Source organism: Notolepis coatsorum, assembly GCF_963971535.1.
Source record: "Notolepis coatsorum genome assembly, chromosome: 9".
NCBI classification, from domain to species: domain Eukaryota; kingdom Metazoa; phylum Chordata; class Actinopteri; order Aulopiformes; family Paralepididae; genus Notolepis; species Notolepis coatsorum.
In genome coordinates, this window is record NC_140173.1 from 53,284,938 (window position 1) to 53,305,789 (window position 20,852).

Here is a 20,852-nt window from a genome sequence, read left to right on the forward strand (position 1 = left end):
CATCAGACCGGAGAGGACAGAGCCCCCCGACCCTCCCTAATGGAGGATACCCTCCCTATTGGAGGACGGGAGGGAGACGGATCCGACCGTGCGAAGAGAAATTCGAGCAACTCAACGCACAGGGTGAGCAGACCGTGGCTTGACCCCATGACTACGCACACGCACAACCCGCATGCCACCAGGGAACGAATGGAAGGAACAACCCTCGTTACTGCCCCCAAAATCACGGGGTCAAGAGCAAACTCAACCCCGTGGCAAGGCCGTAGCAGCGGAGCGCGAAGGAAGACCCAGACCCACTGAAGGGACTGGATCCCCCGGAAAAAGGGGGCCCGGAGAGGTCAATGACGCCAAGCATCAATACCTCACCAGGCGGTCACTTAGTGACACCGCCCCCCACATCGCCAGCATATTCGGACAGGGCCCCTCCAAGAGCGGGCCCTTCCCCCCACTAGTACGCCGCCTGGCACACTGACCCTGCAACACAGGCAGTCAGCATGGCCGTAACTTAAAGCACTCAAAAGGCTAAACTATAGCGGAAGCAGGCAGATCCCTTAAACCAGGCAGCAGGCTTTAAACCCGAGCCTGGAGCACTGCGGACGAGACAGGCGCCAAAGGGGTCAACTGAAAACAGCACCCCAGCGGAAGGGGCGTATGCTGGCATTGTTGCGCACCATGACAAAGCCTCCACCAAAAAAAAACCCACCCAGAGGGGTCGAGGCAGAGAAGGCTGACACGATTGGCAGACGTCATGAACGTGCAGGGGCACACTCAACCGGGTAACCCGGGAGTTGACTCTTCTCCAACACACCAGGGAATCAACCACCCTCTTGGTACCACATGCGGTGGTTGTTCCTATAACCCCTCAAGAAAAAACTCAAACTCACCTGCGGGCATACACTGGCTATACCGCAGTACAAGTGTTTCAGTTTTCAAAAAGGGTTATTCCAGGCCTACGGGTCAACGAAACACAACTTCGGACCGGGCCCGGCGGCTCGGGAAGCACACAGGGCTATCGGAGATGGTCCAGAAGACCACCCCAACAGTCCCCTCTTCGCCATGCGTGAGAGAGGAGTGAAAAGAATGGAGAACCAGCCCCTTTATGATAGCGCAGGGTACAACCTGTACCCAACAAAGGGTCTCCATAACGCCCAACCCTGTGACACCCGGGCTGACCCGGCATTTTTCCCCCCGAAAAAAGCACAAGTCCCTCAGGGTACCAGAACAGCAGATCTGCGTCCCCGGCGGACAACGGGGGAACTGACCTGGACCAGCGCGACCAGAACCAGTCCCGTGCCCTAACCATGCCGGCATCCCCACTCCAGGAGAGGGGGTAGGCATACGTGTCGATCTAAAACATGAAAAGAGGGCGCCACCCAGACGGTCCCATTTGTACCGCGCTCAGTGGCCCACCCCAAGGGCGTGAGACCCCTCTACCTATGTTCTGATCTATTCTGTTAACATCCCCCAGATATGAACGAGAATCCGTCGAGACCCAGTAACAGGCGCTCGGAAGAGGAAAAAATCCCCCATCCCAGTTGCCCTATAAAAACGCTGTTTAAATAACGAGCAACCAAGGCGTACTAGCCTCCTGCGTGATTCTTATCAGAAAACACCCAGAGCCAGCACTATGTACGCGTCGAGACCCAAACACATCAATGGATAGTCTAACCAGACACCAGACATTGGTCCTTCAAGTCGCCTGGGAGAACGACAAGGTGTTGTCGTGCTTCATATTCTTCACTCTTTTTATTATTAAAAAGAAAGAAACACCGACTGACATGAATCCCACGTGACGCGGCCGAGGGTAAAAATTGTTTACATTCTTACATCCCGCCACCCTCACCAGAGAGGAGACGGGAATCCTCAGAGAGACTTCCCACGCGAGCTGTATAGATTGAAAAGAAATATTGCAACATTGAGCTATGTAACACTTAGGTTAGGGTTCTCCGAGGAGGAGGCACTGAACCAATACACACTCAATAATCAAATTGAATCGAATACACACACAATAGAGCAGAACTCCTTTTTGAAGTTCTACTCACCTTGACAATCTGAGGAGGAGGCTCTGAAACTCTGAGGAGGCTCCCTCACTGGGAAGGAGAGTCCGAACTCACAGAAGGCACTTCTCCCTGAGGAGGAGCTTCGTGAGGAGGAGCTCTGACAACTCCCTGAAACAAATCCATAACATGGACCTGAACAAGTCACGGAAGTCTTACCAATAGAGACGCACTCAGTGACGTACTCTATGGCGGGGAAATCTCCGCGGTGCACACGCCCGATTTTTCAGGCCGTGGGACCAGGAAACTCCAACCCCCCCCCCCACCCTGTAACGTGCCGAACAGCAACGTGACGGGAACCTTGAAGGACAGGGGGTTTTAACCCCTGACCAATCAGAAAAGGGGAGGAAAGGATTACCAGTTCACCCCTTTACGACCCCTCACCCCTGATATGATGTAATGACAAAGTAGAGCATGACACAGTCATAGCATGCTACATGAAGCATCTAACAGCTTCACATAGCTCATGTGCTAACCTGCTATCTGATTTTTACTAAGGAAAAAACACAGAACAGAGAGGGCCCCTTTAAGAGCCCTGGTCCAGACTTACACATGTGCTTCTGTGGGCCAAACCTAACCCAGTTGTAGATCACAACGACACACACAACCCTTCATCACAACAAAAAATGGCAAAAGTACACTCTTATTACAGAGGAACGTCGTTTTTCATAACGAGAGAAGACACAAGTCCTCGATTATGTAATGGCCACAGACCTTGCTAAGCACACATGATAAGTGACCAAACAACCTTTTCTTTAGGAAAAAATTGTTTCTCAAGCGGAAGCACAACCCCAGCAACTTAAGCTGAGGGTTACATCGTATCCCCACAAACACAGTGACACAATATATTGTAACCAAACATGTCTGAGAGGAGGGGGGGGGGGAAGCCCCAGGGAAACCGGGGGGTCACCCCTCCTATCTTACCCTTGATACGACCAAGTTGAACAGGTACCCCTGTTAATATGTGAACATGCTGTTCATTGTCATCACAGGCTGAGAAAAAGATTCATTCCTCAATCACATGTCACTGATTGATTGATTGATTGAAAACTTTATTAACAGATTGCAGAATGGGTACAATACAGTACAGCTCAATACACACAATTGTTAAGGGGATGCAGACCAGAGAAAGACTTTCGTCTTGTTTACATCAGGGTCCCCCATTTTCAATTCATCAGGACATATATGACATACATGACATACAGATAGTCAGTACTGCTACATCTATACATTTATGACATACCAGATTTGCAAATACAGTACTGTTTGTGATACAGAAGGAGTCAAGAAAAGGGAGTATATACATTTGACGTAGAAACTGTACATTGGAGGAGGTTGGGTGGGGGGGGGTTGGGTACATTGGGATATTGACAACCATACTGGGTAATTTACATTGGAGGTGGTTGGGGGGGGGGGCACACTGTATAAACAAGCAAAACTGTACATTGAGGGGGGGGGGGGGGAGGAGACACTGTACAAACAAACAAAATTGTACATTGGACTATTGACAACCATACTAGGTAAATGACTGTACATTGGAGGGGGTTGGGTTAGGAACTTAGGATATTTACAGGGGCCAGTGTTGAATTGCAGTCTCCCGTAGGTGTCCCTTGAGAGAGGTTTTGAAAGTGGGTAGTGATCCACATTCCTTTACAGCTTTGGGTAGGGCGTTCCACATTGATGTGGCATAATTGCGAAACGTGTTTAGTCCCTTATTTGAGCCGAATCTGGGTTTAACATGATTTGTGGAGCTCCCTCTGGTGTTGTGATCGTGGTATTCACTGACCTTTGGGAAGTATTTTGACATGTACATGGGTACCTTGGTCGTGTAGTGTATCTTGTAGACCAGGCCCATTGCAAGTTGCTGTACTCTGTCGTCTACTCTAAGCCATCCTAGGTTGTCAAAGTGGGCAGGGGTGAGGTGGGTTCTAGGAGTAAGGTCAAGCAGTAGTCTGACCAGTTTGTTTTGAGATGTTTGTAATTTTGTTTTTATCGTCTTTGAGGTGCTTTGGTACCATGAGGTGCAAGCATAGTCGTAGTACCCCTGAATGAGTGCTCCTGCCAGAGTCTTCAGGGTATTCTTGTTTACCAGAGAGGAGATCCGGTACAAGAATCGAGTTCGTTGGTTGACTTTTTTTTATTACATTGGATGCCATTTTGTCACAGGAGAGATTAGCCTCTAGGATGGAACCCAGGTAGGTAATTTCATCTTTCCTTGTGACAATATTGTCACCCACTGTAACTGAGAAGCCGTCGGTCTTGCTGAGTTTGTTATTTGAACCAAAGAGAATGGACTCTGTTTTGCCCATGTGTAATGATAGTTTGTTATCAGCGAGCCATATGCAGATTCTGCCTAGTTCCGAGCTGAGGGTTTTTTCAACCTGTAACTTGTTCTTGTCAGAGACCAGCAGGGCTGAGTCGTCCGCAAACAGGAACAAGTTGCAGTCACAAGCTGACGACATGTCATTTGCATAAATTAGGAACAGTAGCGGTCCTAGTATGCTTCCTTGTGGAACACCACAGCTCACTGTGAGGGGGGGGGATAGGGTACCGTTTACCTCCACCATCTGTTCCCTCCCCTCAAGGTAGGATTGCATCCAGCTCACTGATAGACTATCAAAACCAATTGCTTTTAGCTTGTCAATTAGAATGGAGTGATTGACCGTGTCAAAGGCCTTTTGTAGGTCCAGCATGGCCATGCCGCAGTATTTGCCTGCGTCCACCTCTTGTTTGATGTGGTCATTCAAATAGAGAAGGCATGTGTCAGTGGAGTGGGATGTTCTGAAGCCAGATTGGAATTCGTAGATTAGATCTTTTTCCGCTAGGTACTTTTCGACCTGTTCGTAGACTATTTTTTCCATGACTTTCGAGATGGAGGTGAGAATAGAAACAGGGCGGTAGTTGCCTGGGTCTAATTTGCTGCCCTTTTTGTGCAGAGGGGTCACCCTCGCAATTTTGAAGTCCTTGGGGACGTGTCCCTGTTTTATGGAGAGGTTTATTATGTGTGTGATGATTGGGGTGATGGCGGCTGCTGAGTCTCTGAGGAATTTGGAGGGGATGTTGTCATGGCCAGTGGCCTTGTTAGGTTGGAGGGCGCTCAGTTTATTGAGTACCTCATCTGTTGTTACCATTTCCAGCTTGAAGTCGTCCTTGCGGACCCCTAGGTTTTTGTAGTAAGCTACTATGTGTTCTACCCCACTAAGCATAGCTTCACAGGTTAACTAACCCTCTTAGTTGTGAGTTCACCCACGTTACAACGTTACATGAACACGCATGTTCTCATCACAACTAACCAGTTCATTTTCACACATGTAAAAAACAACGCCGTTTTAGTATGGAGAGAGAAGCTATACCAGTGACAAGACAATTCACACACAACACGCGTCGACTAACATCCTCTGTCAAAGATGACGTCGTAGTCAGAGTTTTTAAGGTATATTATAGTCACAGTAACGTTCCACAGTGTAGCATTAAGCTAACAGCCGTCCGACTGATAGCAACAAGCTAATGTTTACTAGCCTAGTGAACACAACGAGCTAGCGCCGCAGCTAACAGCTGACTGGCTAACACAGTAGGCCACAACTAGCACGCCAGCTAAGCAGCTATCACCTGAACTGTACACAACGACTTAATAAGCCACACTTCAGACAGGCCGCCGCCTGAGTCCCTCCCCATCCTAAGAGAGAAGAGAAAAAGAAATGTCAAACACAGTTTTCAATGGTGATTTACCAGACATACAGCGGGGCCGGCACAATTCCCATCCGGGCTGCAGCCGACTTGAGCATGGATCTTCCGATAACGAAGATCCATGCCCACATTTCCTCGTTAGGGTGTACTTCCACATTCATGTGAAAGATGGGGCCTGCACGGGACAGAGAAGCATCCGCTCGTCCAGAGAATCCCGGGTTCAAACCAAGTCTCGGTCGCGGCCCACTAAGTTGACCATCATGGGCGTCAGACCAAGATCCTCCGTCCGCCGCTTAAGAAGCCGAGCAGAGGACCCCAGTCCGGGGTCGGCTTTCGTAAAATTGTCAGCTAACCCCCATATCGTTAACAGACAACTAGCGCTCGCAAGCAAAACAGTACTCGCCCAACACGGAAGCAACCCAGTTTCTCACAACAGTCGGTGCCTCCCACAGTCCAGCTGTATGACCGGAGGGTCAATACCCATCCAGCCGCAGCAAGGAGGACTGCAGTTGGGGAGTATATCAGCGGCGCGAGCCCCTAATACGAAAAAGCCGGTGGAGGTCAGAATGATCATCATCTTCCAGACACTCCAGTGACGAAGACAATATCGCCGTATTTTCTCAAATAGTGAGAGAAAATAAAGATATAATGTCAACGTATCTCCTTGTCTTCTGTTTTCCTCTCTTCAGCTAAATACTTTCTTTCCTCATTTCAAGTGATTGGTATACAGGTCACTTCTTATTGGGGTGAAATTTGAGAAGGAGATGAGTGTGTGGCCCCACCCCTGCTTATGTAGGTAGCAGAAGGGGGTGTGGTTAGACGGATGTTGGTATGTAAAGGTACATTGTGAAGTTTTTATTCAGTGCATTTGAGCCATCAAAGAAATTAAGCAAAAGCGGTTACCTGTGTTGAACTGGTTAATTTTTTAGAAAATAAAAAAATATAGTGGATTACTATTAGGACTACTACCACTGCCAATACTACTGATACATCCCTATTGGCAAACTTTATATTTAAAAAAATAGTTAAAAAAATAATATATATATATATTTTTTATATAATTACATTTATTTTTATTTTTTATTGTGGCCGCCACAGTCTAGGTAATTAATGGGAAACCCTGGTTAAGGGAATGCAGACCAGAGAAAGAAGTTTGTCTTGTTTACATCAGGGTCCCCCATTTTCAATTCATAGTGACATTTATGACATACACAACATACATGACATCATGACATTTATGGCAAACGGTTGAACGGTTCGTTAACTGTTTGTGCTCCATGTGTCAATCAAATGACCCCGCCCACTATGAGGGGTGGAAGTAACAAAAATGTATGAAAGTGGTGGCGAATGGAATTGCGGTGCACTGAATTGAATTTCAAGGTGATTAGATAAAACCAGTCTAGTTTATTTAAATTATGTGTTTGATTGTTATTTAATTTTTATTGATGTTTTATTCAGTTTGGTTCTGAATGAATTAAATCATTTGCTAATTCATCAAGTAACTATTTGATTTGATTGCATTTTAATCGGTTACACATTCATTTAATTGGTTACATTATCAATTTTTGTTACTTCCACCCCTCATAGTTTAGGGCCTTCAGAGCAGAGGAGTTGGTGTCTATTTAGCTGTAATGGTCATTATGTTTGGTATTAGTAAAACTGAAGAATCGTTCAGAGAGAGTTCTAAAACGTAATCAGGCGGAAGGGCGTTGGGATGCGTCTGTCTGCTAAGAAAGAAATCATAGCCTTGCATATTATTTAATCCTATTTGTCCTTGGATCAACAGTCCTGGAATTGTAGTAATTTTGCCCTTGATGCGTATGAGGTGGTAGTAGTGGATTGTCTTTGACGGCTAGTAAAGGGGAAAACCCACCCTAAAATAGAATTCCCGTTATCCTATACTGTACATCTCAATTTCTATTTGTGAACAAGTCTCCTTTTTCTTTTCTCTTTTTTTATCCACTTTTTCTCCCATTTTCTATTTTTCTCCCATTCCAATTTCGTATCGTCCAATTCAACCCTCCCCTGTCTGTCTCGAACGCTGTTTCATGCCTCCCACAAGCCGGCTGCAATGTGGACGTGTAAGCCATACATTGCACGAGTCCCCTCCGATACTCGAGGTAGCAGCCGTCGCATCTTTTCACCTGCGCAGCGCGATCTTTCAGCGTCAGGGGTCTGCGCTTTGGAGGGACGCCGCCCCTGTCACTTCTTGATTCTACTGCGCAGGCGCACCAACCGACCTGTAGGAGTCGCTGTCCACAACGTCCGATCCCCACCCATCAGTTTCCCTCCCCCTAATACTGTCGCTGTCCACAACGTCCGATCCCCACCCATCAGTTTCCCTCCCCCTAATACTGTCGCTGTCCACAACGTCCGATCCCCACCCATCAGTTTCCCTCCCCCTAATACTGTCGCTGTCCACAACGTCCGATCCCCACCAATCAGTTTCCCTCCCCCTAATACTGCCAATTGTATTAGTACGGACGACCAGCCAAACTGAAAGCAATGTGGAGAGCTGGGTTCGAACCCAGCGTCTCCAGCATTGGAGGTGAGTGCCTTGCCCACTGCACCACCTAGCCGCCACAAGTCTCCTTTTTTAATGGGGATGTTCCACATTAATCCCATTAACCAGATTAAGGCATAACTGATTAATTCTCTATGTGGCTGGTCAAAGCAATCACTGCTCAGAAACATCAACAGCATTGGTAGTTAAATCATAACCCATAGCTCTACCCTCACTTGATTTCAAAGACTTGCAATGGGTGGCTGAATTGACCTTAATCATTAGATTAGATTCTAATATATTGTCATTATACAGCGAAAGTACAGTACAACGAAAAAGACCATAGCAGGGCATCCAACCATCATCATTTGGTCGTCCTCAGACGAGCTCGACAACGGAGTCTCCGGTCTTCTCGGTCATCCATACATGCAGCAAGCTCTACAGAATTCTCCACTCCTGCATCCTGCGTCCACGTATGCCGGCGTGGGACGTCCTCGTGATGGTGCAACCATAGTGCAAATGTAACCGTAAAGTGCAACAGCAATATACAATGTACAGATTATTAAACTACAGAGTGTAGTACTAAACAGATGTATGTACAGAGGTGTAGTATAATATGTACAGTGATACTGGTATAAAGACGGTATGGAAGTAGTCATACTGGCCAGCAGCGTAACTAGTAAGAGTAGGATATAGATATATGGTTTATGGTAGGATGATCGTCTCTCTCGATCAGTTCCCCACTCGCTCTCGCCAGGTAACTGAGTAACCAGAAGTAACCTCTGTCCCCTCCGTGTGTTTTGATAGGAGTGGCAACCTTTGACTGCTGTTGTCTTGACGCCTGCCCTTTTTCACCTCAGTGTAGTGCTTTGTAAAGCAGGAAGCTGGAGCATGTGCAGTACATTAGGCATATATCTCTGGCCTGATGATAGGTCATGAGCATACACACAAATGCACCTTAAGTGACTTACACACCACACAAGCACACTTATGCTGCTTACACTGTAGAATAATTCATTTTTATTTATCTGCTGTTTTTTTTTACCTTGTATAGTATAGTTGTGTATTGTTGTTTACAAATCTACTACGGTTGAGGAGCTGGGAAAAACGAACATCTCACGTTTTTCTGAATAATGTATATTTAAAAAAGCTGTATCTCACCTGGAAGGCGAGATACAGGGCTAATAGCTACTAACGTTATATCCAATGGCATTTCCGTTATACATATGCTACAGAAATAACTCAAACTGCATATGATCGGCACGATCCTCAAGCATGTATGCATGAAAGGGGGGGGCAGGGGACGTCGTTTCTGATTATTGATTACCAATAACCGCATTAGCCTCATTAGCCTCATTCATTGATCGGATGGATGGCTATCAAAACAAGACCCGATCGGGATGTACTTTACGCGAAAAAGATCTTACCGTGGGCCGGTGGGATCCCCCCGAGCATTTCCCCGTTATCGAGCGCCATCTGGTAGATCGATATGTCCATTAAGCTACATGCTGCACATCCAGAACCCAGCTAACTGAAAACTCCATTGAAAGTAAAAAAAAATAATGCTCCGTTCAGCCACAGGACACACTGCATTATCGCGATAGCGCCCCTAAGAGGATCTGGCCGGTATTGCACTTTCTCGAATTCAAAGAGTAGGGTACATCTGCAGTGCCGCTCGGCGACCTTGAATAGGTTATTAAAATGGAATAAAAGCAATAACAACTTGCCACGGATATATCCGTGCTTCTGTCCACAACGGGTGGAATCGAAACACGGAGATCTCCATGGTCGGGCGCCATTGTGTTAAACAAAAAACATACAATTCAAATATAAATACAGAAGGCCATTTGTGCAGTGGCAAGGAGCATAATCGGATCAGCAATAGCATCAGGTAAAACAGTTACATGTTTCATAAAGGGCTAATCGTAGCATACCTTTAAAAGCATTCACAGTAGGAAGTGCCTCTAGACAAAGTTTTACTTGCAGCGTATTCCATAAAAAGGGAGCATAGTGGGAGAATGCAGCTTTACCAAGCTCTGACTGCATCAAAGGAACATTTAAAAGCATCCCATTTGCTGCTCGTCTGGTGTTAAAAAAGCAAGTATAAAAGGGCAGAAGTCTGGAGATATATAAGGGCAGCTTACCTAGCAATGACTTAAGGATAAAAATCAACATGTGTGATTGTCTTCTTTGGTACAGAGAGGACCATCCTAAGGACTGTAGTGAAAAGCTACAGAAGATGGCCACAAACTAGGGATGTCCCGATCTGATCACGTTTTCAGAAGATCGGGATAAAAAAAAAATAATAATAATATGGATTTTTTTTTCTTTTTTCTTTTTCTTTTTAACTTTCTTTTTTTATTCAACAAACATGACCATGTTCACGTCTTAAACTCATACTGAGGCCTTAGTTTTGGTTTTAAATTGCATATCATCCATTTATTTATTGTCACACAGCAGAAGAATTTTGCCAAAACAAACGCATTTCCTTTGATTTAATTATACATCAAATAATTTATGTCAAGGATGAGGGACATCCACTAGTTGCAGAACTTGCAGTTACCTCATTTTTACAGACGATGGCGCCATTGCTCTCATGAAGCAGCAGGTTGGAGGCGGAGTTTTTAGATTACTCCGGTTGCAATGCCTCGCTTGAATGAAGTTAACTTTTCACCTGGATAACGTCAACATTCAGGGTGAATGTAATGTGAGAAATTGGGATGAAAAAAAATAAAATAATAATCTTTATTATTATTATTTTTTATTAAATGTTTTTGTTGTTGATCGGATCGGGAAAGATCGGTATCGGTAGATACTCAAAATCACATGATCAGGATCGGATCGGGAGCAAAATTCTTTTATTGGGACATCCCTACCACAAACTATAGTACGATTGAGGAAGAGGATGAAACAGAACATTTCATTGCCCCGAAATAAGAAAAAGTTTTTACTTTTAGTAACGGAACGTAGGCCAAGTGCGTCCACATTTTTATAGGATTCTATCACATTTTCATAACAATAGCACCCTGCGCCGTTTTCATTGAGGTTTCTTACAAATTAACGATGCTTTATCTTGTCCTTTATATGCCGATTATCATTAGAATCTTAAATTGTACCATATGTCCCCCTTTAGACAACATATGTAATGCTACCAGCGCACTTTTGTTAAGATAATTAGTTGGCCATTCGCGGTCGCTATACCGAGGTTGCAGTAATAGTTTACCGCTGTTCAGATCACGTCGGAGAATATAGACCCATCCCAGTGACCTGCGACCTGTGCTAACGCTCTTGGGAAATGCAGTGTTGTAGTTCTCAACATTTTCAGCCTTTCATTTTAAACCAATGCTGCCATCTACTGACAACAAAAAAGTGTTGTCTAATCGTCACCTTGAGAGCTACTTCCGTATACAGCGCCGCCCCAAACCCATTCTAGAGATTCCCACTTTTTGCTGGGAGTGGGGCGTGGCCGTATTTGGTCCCAGACAATAAGAGTGGCTGCAATTGGTCACCGTGACGTTACTTAAGTACATTTTAAAAGTAGAAACTTTTTGACTTTTACTCAAGTGTGTTTTTAGCCAGATACTTTTACTCAAGTAAGATTTTGAGACGGTACCCATACTTTCACTTAAGTATAATTTAAATTTAAAAACTATAACTTTTTACACCCCTGATGGCCTGTAACTTTCTATTGGAAACGGCCCAATATTGTGAAATCTATTGTTTACGGCCAAATCTTCTGCCAAAGCCCACTTGGCGTGTCGAGTAACGTCATGTGTCGCCAACACCACGCAACCATCTCGCTTTGCATGCGGTGTACAGTCACTCACCATTCATTGTACATGGTTAGTTCATGACCTACACTTATAAGCGTTGCAGTCCTTACTTAGAGGAACACACCAACATTATGGGAAATGCGCTTACCACATTCTCCAGAGTCGGACGAGAACATGGATATCAATTTCCTCTCTGTGAGTTCAGTAGTAAGCTATCGGGCTGCAAGCTAGCCTAGCTTGGCACAAATCATTGGACGCGGATATGGAGTGGCTATAGGCTAGGCCAAAAACGCCTCTGGAGTTTAAAGCTGGACTAGCTGATCTAGCGTATCTGCTTCCATTCATTTGTGCTAAGCTAGCTTTCTACTGAACGCACAGAGATGAAATCTTTTTGTCCGACTCTGGAGAAGAAGCGAATTTCCGATAATGTTGACATGTTCCTTAAATCTTTATTTCAACTCAAATTCATTGAGGGCAAGTTCTCATGTTCCAATGACATTGAGCTTACAAACATAATAGAGTTTGTACAATCAATTAAAACAACTGCAGATTAATAATAATAATAATGCAGGACCTGTCGCAGAGGTCTTTATTCGGCATGCAACCATTCCATTATGGTGGAATGGTTGGTGATTAAGGATTTAAACTGACCAAAGCATTGAGTTTTAGAGTTTGTTGTATGATGTTCCACGTGTCAGGAGCACAGAAGCTAAAGGCAGACTTCCCAAGTGCAGTGCAAACTCTAGGTGTGAGCCAATTATTGGAATGTGCCATATGGTACAGATATCCACTCCGACTGAGAAGTCAGACAAATTGGCTCCAGTTATGGCTTTCTATAGAAACGGATGCCAGTGCAGTTCTCTCCTGCATTGGCATCAATATGGGCCTCGGATGTTTTTATAATTTTTTTTAAACCAAGGTCTAAAATGTCACTTCTTTCTTTCTTTCTTTCTTGGCGCCAGCTATTTGGAGATCTACAATGAGCGTGTTCAGGATCTTCTGAAGGGAGAGTTCCCATCCACAGGGACTGGAGCTCTGAGGGTGAGAGAGCACCCCAAAGATGGGCCGTATGTGGAGGGTAAGATGGGCTTTGTACTCATCGTCTCTGTACCACCTCCACGAGGTGCCGGTTAGCTGCAGGAGATTATGTCTGCAGCCATTTTGTCAACAGTAGAATATTTTTGCTTGGAATCTGTTTTTTTTAACCCTTTCACTACCACACTACCAAATGGTTAACCCTTTCACTGCGACGGTTAACCGTCTGTAGTGTGGTAGTGAAAGGTTAACCTTATGTAGTGGTAGTGAAAGGGTTAAATTATAAAACAAGTAAAGTTCTATAAAAATGGAACCAATTGTAGACCACACTATTGATTTGAGATGGTTGTGTATGGTTTTTGTGTATTATTACTGAATATAATCTTTAGGGCTGAGTTTCAGACGAGCAGTTTCAGAGAGTTATAAACCTATACAAACTGTAGACTTTAGGGCAGCCACCAAAAGCCCACATTTAGTAGATTTAAGAAAAGAAGGGTTTCAAAACACTACATATCATATACATGTTTCCTTCAAAATGATTTTCATCCACAATTCTTATTTACATTTCCCCCCAAAGTAAATAACCAAAATAATAACCTAAACAATATATTCGAATGAGTCATAATCTCATGTTTGAAATAATTGGTGCCCTTTTCTTAATTTGCTTTGTTTTCTGTTATCTGTCCTGGACTCCAGGCCTGTCCAAGCACCTGGTACACAACTACAGTGAGCTGGAGGACCTGATGACGGCTGGGAACGCCAACCGCACCACTGCCAGCACAGTCATGAACGACGTCAGCAGCCGCTCCCATGCAATCTTCACCATTCACTTCACCCAGGTGAGAGACACACACACACACACACACACACACACACACACACACACACACACACACACACACACACACATACACATACACACACACACACACACACACACACACACACACACACACACACACACACACACACACACACACACACACACACACCACTTTTGTGTTAATTTCTCATTGGTAGAATTGAAGGTGCTATAGATAACATTTTATTAAATTATTATTATTAAAAAATACAATAAAAAAAACATCCACAGAGCTTTTAGAAAGGTGCAGAATAAAAGTATCCCCCCCCCCCAATAAAAAAAAGTGTCATTTAAATAATTATGGTTTGTTTGTTGTTTACATGTTGCATGTATCCTCTCCCTACTTCCCATTCCCCACATGGACATGCTGGTGCTCTAGTAGTGCAACATCTAATGTTTTCTATAGCACCTTAAGTGGTAACCTGATGGTAATGCAAGTTTTATGTAAGCAGTTCAAATTGAGGTAAACCTGCAGGAATATTTGCTCAACTTCATAGTCTGTTTAAAGACTTTAATTTTTTTTTATGATAATCTTCAAAGCCTTATTCAGTTTGACCTCCTACTGTGTTGTTGTTGTTGATGATGATACTGCATATACGGCACTCCTACTCCAAAATATTCCTCGCTGAGTAATGGGTTTCCCCTCCGCGTGCCACAGGCTCAGTTCGACGACGAGCTGCCGCGCGAGACACTGAGTAGGATCCACCTGGTGGACCTGGCGGGCAGCGAACGAGCCGACGCCACACGCACCACGGGCGCCAGGCTGAAGGAGGGCGGCAACATCAACAAATCCCTCGTCACCCTGGGCAGTGTGATCTCGGCTCTGGGTAAGTGAAGGTCACAGCGCCATGCGCCACAACAACTTCATCTGTCACGGAGCACAGTCGCACCGCTTGAGGCCCGACGGCTAGAACCTCTGAGCAAGGACACTCTCGTTCAGACGCCCTCCGACCATTTACACAGCAACACTTTGACATTTGGGATGACTTCTTTAAGTTTTGCCCGCGTTAACCGCATCTTAAGATTCTTCATTATTATAAACCCTTATTAACAAAGGAGTTTTGTTCCAAAATGAGATATTTACCATTTGAAAAATATGACACTTGGACTTTTGGTAAAACTCACTAACCAGTTTCTTTGTATCTTCTATAAATAATTTTTACATTTCCAAGGTTTTATTAATTTAATCATTTGTATCATTGAAGCTGTGAGCAACGACCCTGATACTGTAATTCTTTTTCCACATTGACATTTACCATTTTCATTCATGCATTCAATGAATAAAAAAATCGAGGGCTGACCCTCGAAAACATACCGGTACGACGAGATTAAACCGAGAAAACGGGATAAAAAGAGAGAATAATAATTTTGGAATATGATGTTTCATGTCTTCAGTGAGTCATTGTTTCCTTCTGCCTCCCAGCTGACCTCAAAGAGGGCGGACAGACCAGGAAGAAGAAGGTCTTCATTCCCTACAGAGACTCTGTGCTGACGTGGCTCCTCAAAGACAGCCTGGGTGGAAACTCAAAGACTACTATGATAGCAAGTATGTTTATCTGCATTCTGCTGATACCATGGCCTTTTACCACTCTATGTACAATGTTAACAATGTAGTTTGTTAAAGGTCTACATGTTAAAATAATAGCTCTACACATATCAGACATCACTGATATAGAGTGTCTGGTCAGTAGGGGTGGGACGATACATGGATCCAGATCGATATATCGATCTATTATCAATGATCCAATAGGATCGATGCAACGTAAAAAGATGGATTCATATTGCGATACTCTTATTTTGAAAATCCCCTGGCGAGCATATCCGCCCGGCCCCAACAACAGTAGCTCTGCGTGTGTAGACGTTAGTTACAGCATAGCTCCAGAGTCCGCCTATTCTGCGACCCGAAATAAGTGCCTGCTGTTTTTTTCCCACAATGGCTCAAATGCATCTAACATGCTTTGAATCCTTGCCATTTCTTTATGCCCACGTCACAGACCGAAATTAACGTTACGTTACTTGGCGTAAGATAACTAAGCTAAGCTGATCAGAGCCATTTCCGTTGCCTTTTTTGAGTTGATCTAAATGTTACTGATTGTGTTAAATGGGTATATATCGTCCCATATCGATCGCAGGCACCTGAATCGAATTGTATCGTATCGTGGCAGACTTTCGGCAAATATCGAGAATCGATATCGTATCGTATCGTGATGAAATTGGTGATTCCCACCCCTACTGGTCAGTAACATGGGTCTCCCAGTCCCTCCTGCTCTGCAGTAAACAGAATTTTCTTTTCTGGTATCCCATTCCCACTTTATCCAATCAGGAGAGAGAACAACCACACTGCAAAAATGGTCTGACAAAAATAAAGAAATAAAATCTAGTTTTAAGCAAATGTGTCCTTGAAACATTTATCTGCCAGTGCAATAAGCTAATTTGGCTTGGCAAGATTTCTTGAAATACGTAGAAAAACTACGCTGGGATAATTACAAAGGCATGTTTTATGATGGGGTTCGGTAAAATAGACGTTACATTTTTTCAGCAGGTCCACCAAAACCCTGCCCACTCTTGTTCCAAGTGTCTTAGGTCAGAACAGGATGTTAGTTGGCCCGTTAGCAGCGCCAGGGTAACGTTACATCCAGGAACGTACATCCGAACAGCCTGTTTGAAAATACTAGAATCCAACATAGTCTGGTGAAAACGCACCTTATGTTATTGATGGATCGTCACTGTTTGTCCTCTTCATAATAATCTCCAATAGTTCGCTCTAGGCGATCGCCATTGCCGAACGTTAGTTGGCTGTAGTCTGGGTCCAATGTAGTCTGGTGAAAACGCACGTTAGCATCCATAAGTGTGATCGTTTTGTCCTCTTCATAATAGTCTCCACTAGTTGCTCACTCTCTAGTGCTTTGAGTGCTCGCTGCGGCGTGGGGAGGCCCCACACTAAACTAGCCCAGTTCAAAAGGTAGGCGATACTGCCACCTGTCGGGATTCGATTGTCATTTCAATTCTAACATACTCTGAGGTCCCTAGAACACACACTAAGGTCTGCGTGACTGTTTAGAATAATAATAATAAAAAAAAGGAAAAACGTGGGGCGGCTACGTGGCGTAGTGGGCAAGGCGCTCGCCACGAATGACGGAGACGCTGGGCTTGCCTGTTCGAGCCCAGCGCTCCACATTGATTTCAGTTTAGCTGGTCGTTCATACTAATACACATTGGCCGTATTAGGGGGTGGGAAACTGATGGGTGGGGATCGGGCGTTGTGGACTCCTACAGGTCGGTTGGTGCGCCTGCGCAGTAGAATCAGGAAGTGTCGGGGGCAGCGTGAGCCTCCCACGTGTTACTCCTCGCCACTGAGAGATCGAGCTGCGCAGGTGAAAAGATGCGACTGCTGTTACCTCAAGTACCGGAGGGGACTTGTGCTATGTATGACTTAGTCCACATTGCAGCCGGCTTGTGGGAGGCAAGAAACGGCGTTCGTGACAGGGGAGGGTTGAATTGGATGATACGAAATTGGGATGGGAGAAAATATAGAAAATGGGAGAAAAAGTGAATATAAAAAAAAAAAAGGAAAAACGTCAAAAAAATTCAAGATTTCAATTTTTTTTGGCACTCAACCGCTGGCTTTCAAAAACGCCATGGTTACACTGGGGTGAAACAGCAACGTTCTATTTTCAAATGATTACGTTTGCATGTCCAAGTTAAAAAGAAACGCAGTTTTGGCAGGAAAATGCTTTTCCTATTGGCAACGCTCAAAAGGTGTTTTCGTTTTGGAAACTTGCCGAAACTCGCCGACAATGGTGCCATGTAATTTGCGCGAGCCGGATACGGAGCCGTGCTGCCCAATGCCCATGTGCAGTAGAGACCCGCACGGTTATTTCCAGTGTTTACAGCAGAGCTGTCCCAAGTAGCTGCGGCTACCAATGTGTTGTCAAGTTATTGTTATAAGGAACCCAGTACTCCAAACTACAACAGTCTGCATTCCCTTAACAATTGTTTGTATTGAGCTGTATTGTACTCATTCTCTGTTAAATAACTTCTGTTACAAAGGGTCAGATTAAACCGAATATATATATTTATTGCCTGAGATCCCATGTATAATATTTGTATATCGTTTGATATCCCCTGTATATTCCTTGTACAATATATACGGAATATCCCTTTACCTGGTAGCAGGACAGACCATAATATTCGTTCTCCTATTGGAAGCGATCCCCCGGCGCCACTGCCTTACCCCCTAGAGCTGACTTCAAAGGTACCGACGAGATATGTCTGTACATGCCCAGCTTCTGCCCACTAATACGGCTACCGAAAGCAGAATGGCACTATTTGTCCACGGTACATATAAATAGGGCGCAAGAAATGTAGAACTCCCCTTGCAGTTCCCTTTCAGTTCGCCTTCAGTTCAGTCTGGTTCAGTTATCCAAGTAACGTCTCACCCACTACGCAACGTGGGCAGGGCAGGGCTCGCATTGCCCCAAGATAAAGCCTTGTGTTATCCTAATACGTCTGTTTGTCGTATCGTTCGCTATTTATTAGTAAACCTTCATTACGAGTCAAAGACCACGTGGAGTGAGTAATTGTGCGTCGACATAGAGCACTTATTGCCCGTGCTAATAGTATAGTAACGTCAAGTTTAACCGTGCACTACCGCACCGGAGGATATTTGCACCGGAGCAGCAGCACCACGGGGGATTTACACCCCGCCCGCAGTGCCACTTTTCCGGCAAGGATTATTATTCTTCATTCTTCACTAAGCTGCCGGAAGCAGAGAACCGTCTACACCCACTGCTGTGGGATCCACGTGCCCGTGGGGACATCACTCAAGCCCGTTTCTGTCGTACCAGAGACTCCACGGCTCTCACCTACACGGCGCGCATCCTGGGACCAGGCTGCTTCTCCCCGCAGCTCCAGGGGTGACATCGCCTCCGTGAACCATTGACTTGCCTAGAGCTTTGCCTCCCTCTGCTGGCTTACAACCGGTAGTACCCCCTTTCCCAGAGCACCATAGAGATCATCCTTAATATCCATTATTGATTTACCTGCACATTCTATTTGCCTTATAAGCGCAATCTAAGCAAAGTATATTATGTAATACTATCCTTTTATGTAATAAATATTGTAAACAAGTATTTTGTGTGGAAAACCGTGTTATTGTGGGAGTGTTCTAATCTAATATACTTATGTACAGTATTGGCCAGGAGTACATAGACGGTAGTGATTTAATGATATCAGTACTTGATTAATACAGTCAGGGAATTGTACCCCTCAGTTACAACTTCCATTTATTAACTTAACTTTCCATCCATTTATTCTGCTAGCATTAACGTTACTAGGCTGCTAGCCACAATGCTATACTGTTATAATGGCATATCCCAATCACGTTACCACGTAAGCTAACAAAATCGGCGATCTTTTTGTGAGACTAAACTCCGCTCTTGGTGGTCAATTGTGTTGATGTTAGTTTTGTTTCATCAACAAATCATCAACAAATGAGGCAGAACACACAGTGAATGTATCCGTTTTTGTTTATTGCACTTTATTTCTTGCTGAAAAAGAAATGCTATGTAGCTAAATGGCTCATGCGAGGTATAAAGATGGTGGCATTCTGAGATTTTGAGCAGGATGTGGAGTGACTCGTTCAACCTTTCTGGGCCCTATTCCCCGTACCTGGTTCAACTAAGTCGATCAAAAGTCCCATTATCCAGATTCAATTAACCCGATGTTTGAATCCGGGATGTTCCTGTTCCTCGAAGGTGGATTCAGTCTCGTTCATTTCAACCAGACTTGAGACTCAGGATAATTGCGCGCGGCCGCCTCAGCTGAAAAGACAGCAGGTGTCGATCGCAGAAATCCTGATCTTCTAACGGCATTGATTATTATTAACAGATTGCAGAATGGGTACAATGCAGTACGGCTCAATAGCCTCGCCGACAAGTTAAATGCATAATCTATAGGCACATTTTAAGTCCCTCATTACCCCAATCAATCAGATTATATTTCTTTAAACGTGCCTGCTGGCAGTAGGCTTATGGAATGAATAATCAAATGAGATCTTGCTAGCGAAAATAATTAGTTCAACTCTTTCAGAATAAGGATAAAAACAAGCCCAAATAGTATATCTAATTGATACGAATTATATTATGAGGATATCTGTACTGTATGTGCTTAGGTATTATGTACTATATAAATACATGGTTTCCAAAGAGCGGCTTGGAGGGAGGCTTGCAGTTACACTATTAATCAGGTTTTAATCTGTTTCGGACCTAATCCATACATGCATTGAATTGATTACCCTTTGGTTTATACCAGTGACACCTCATGTTCATCATCAGATAACAGTGCTTGAAAAGATAAATGCATTTTCTCAAATTCATTCATCAAAAACGTCAAAGGCTCATTCAATTTATCAAGTCACGTCACGTCATCAAATCCATCAAACAGCGCATCTCCTCATATATTTTAATCCCAGTTACAATATCACAATAACGTGTGACACTGTCACAGTGACAGTGATACAATTAAATACTCCACAGATTCAGATTCCTCATAATTCATATCCACAATCCGCGCATAGACGCTTCAGCTTGAATGAAACGCATCCGGGTGCTCCGTTAAGCAAATACACAGCGAAGAATATTAAACTAATCAGAGCCAAACACCCGATAGGTTTCATTCATTAAAATATCCCTGCGGGATTCACATTTGCAATGATCCGTTTAGTCCATTATTAAAATAACTGTCGCGAGCGCCGTATCCGTATAAATATGACGTGCATTATATAGGACAAAGTAAATTCATAGGCTGAATATGATTTATTATCAGCATTTTAGGTAGACCTATTATTTTACATTTCAAAAACATAATTCAGAATGGCATAATGGGATCTAGACTGTGAGAAATATTTCAGGAAGCGAGCTGGCATTTCTTTGCGG

The 20,852-nt window shown here is 44.2% G+C and overlaps 1 protein-coding gene across 1 annotated transcript in view; it reads left to right on the top strand.

The window, feature by feature from the left end:
• kif16bb (kinesin family member 16Bb) overlaps nucleotides 1-20,852 on the top strand; it is a gene marked incomplete at both ends in the record, with an annotated part of 181,183 nt that overhangs the window by 14,376 nt on the left and 145,955 nt on the right. Inside the window, 4 exons of the mRNA XM_084321873.1 lie at nucleotides 12,983-13,098; nucleotides 13,752-13,894; nucleotides 14,576-14,744; nucleotides 15,341-15,463. Coding sequence (XP_084177999.1) covers nucleotides 12,983-13,098; nucleotides 13,752-13,894; nucleotides 14,576-14,744; nucleotides 15,341-15,463 — 551 coding nt within the window. The remainder of the gene's footprint in view (nucleotides 1-12,982; nucleotides 13,099-13,751; nucleotides 13,895-14,575; nucleotides 14,745-15,340; nucleotides 15,464-20,852) is intronic.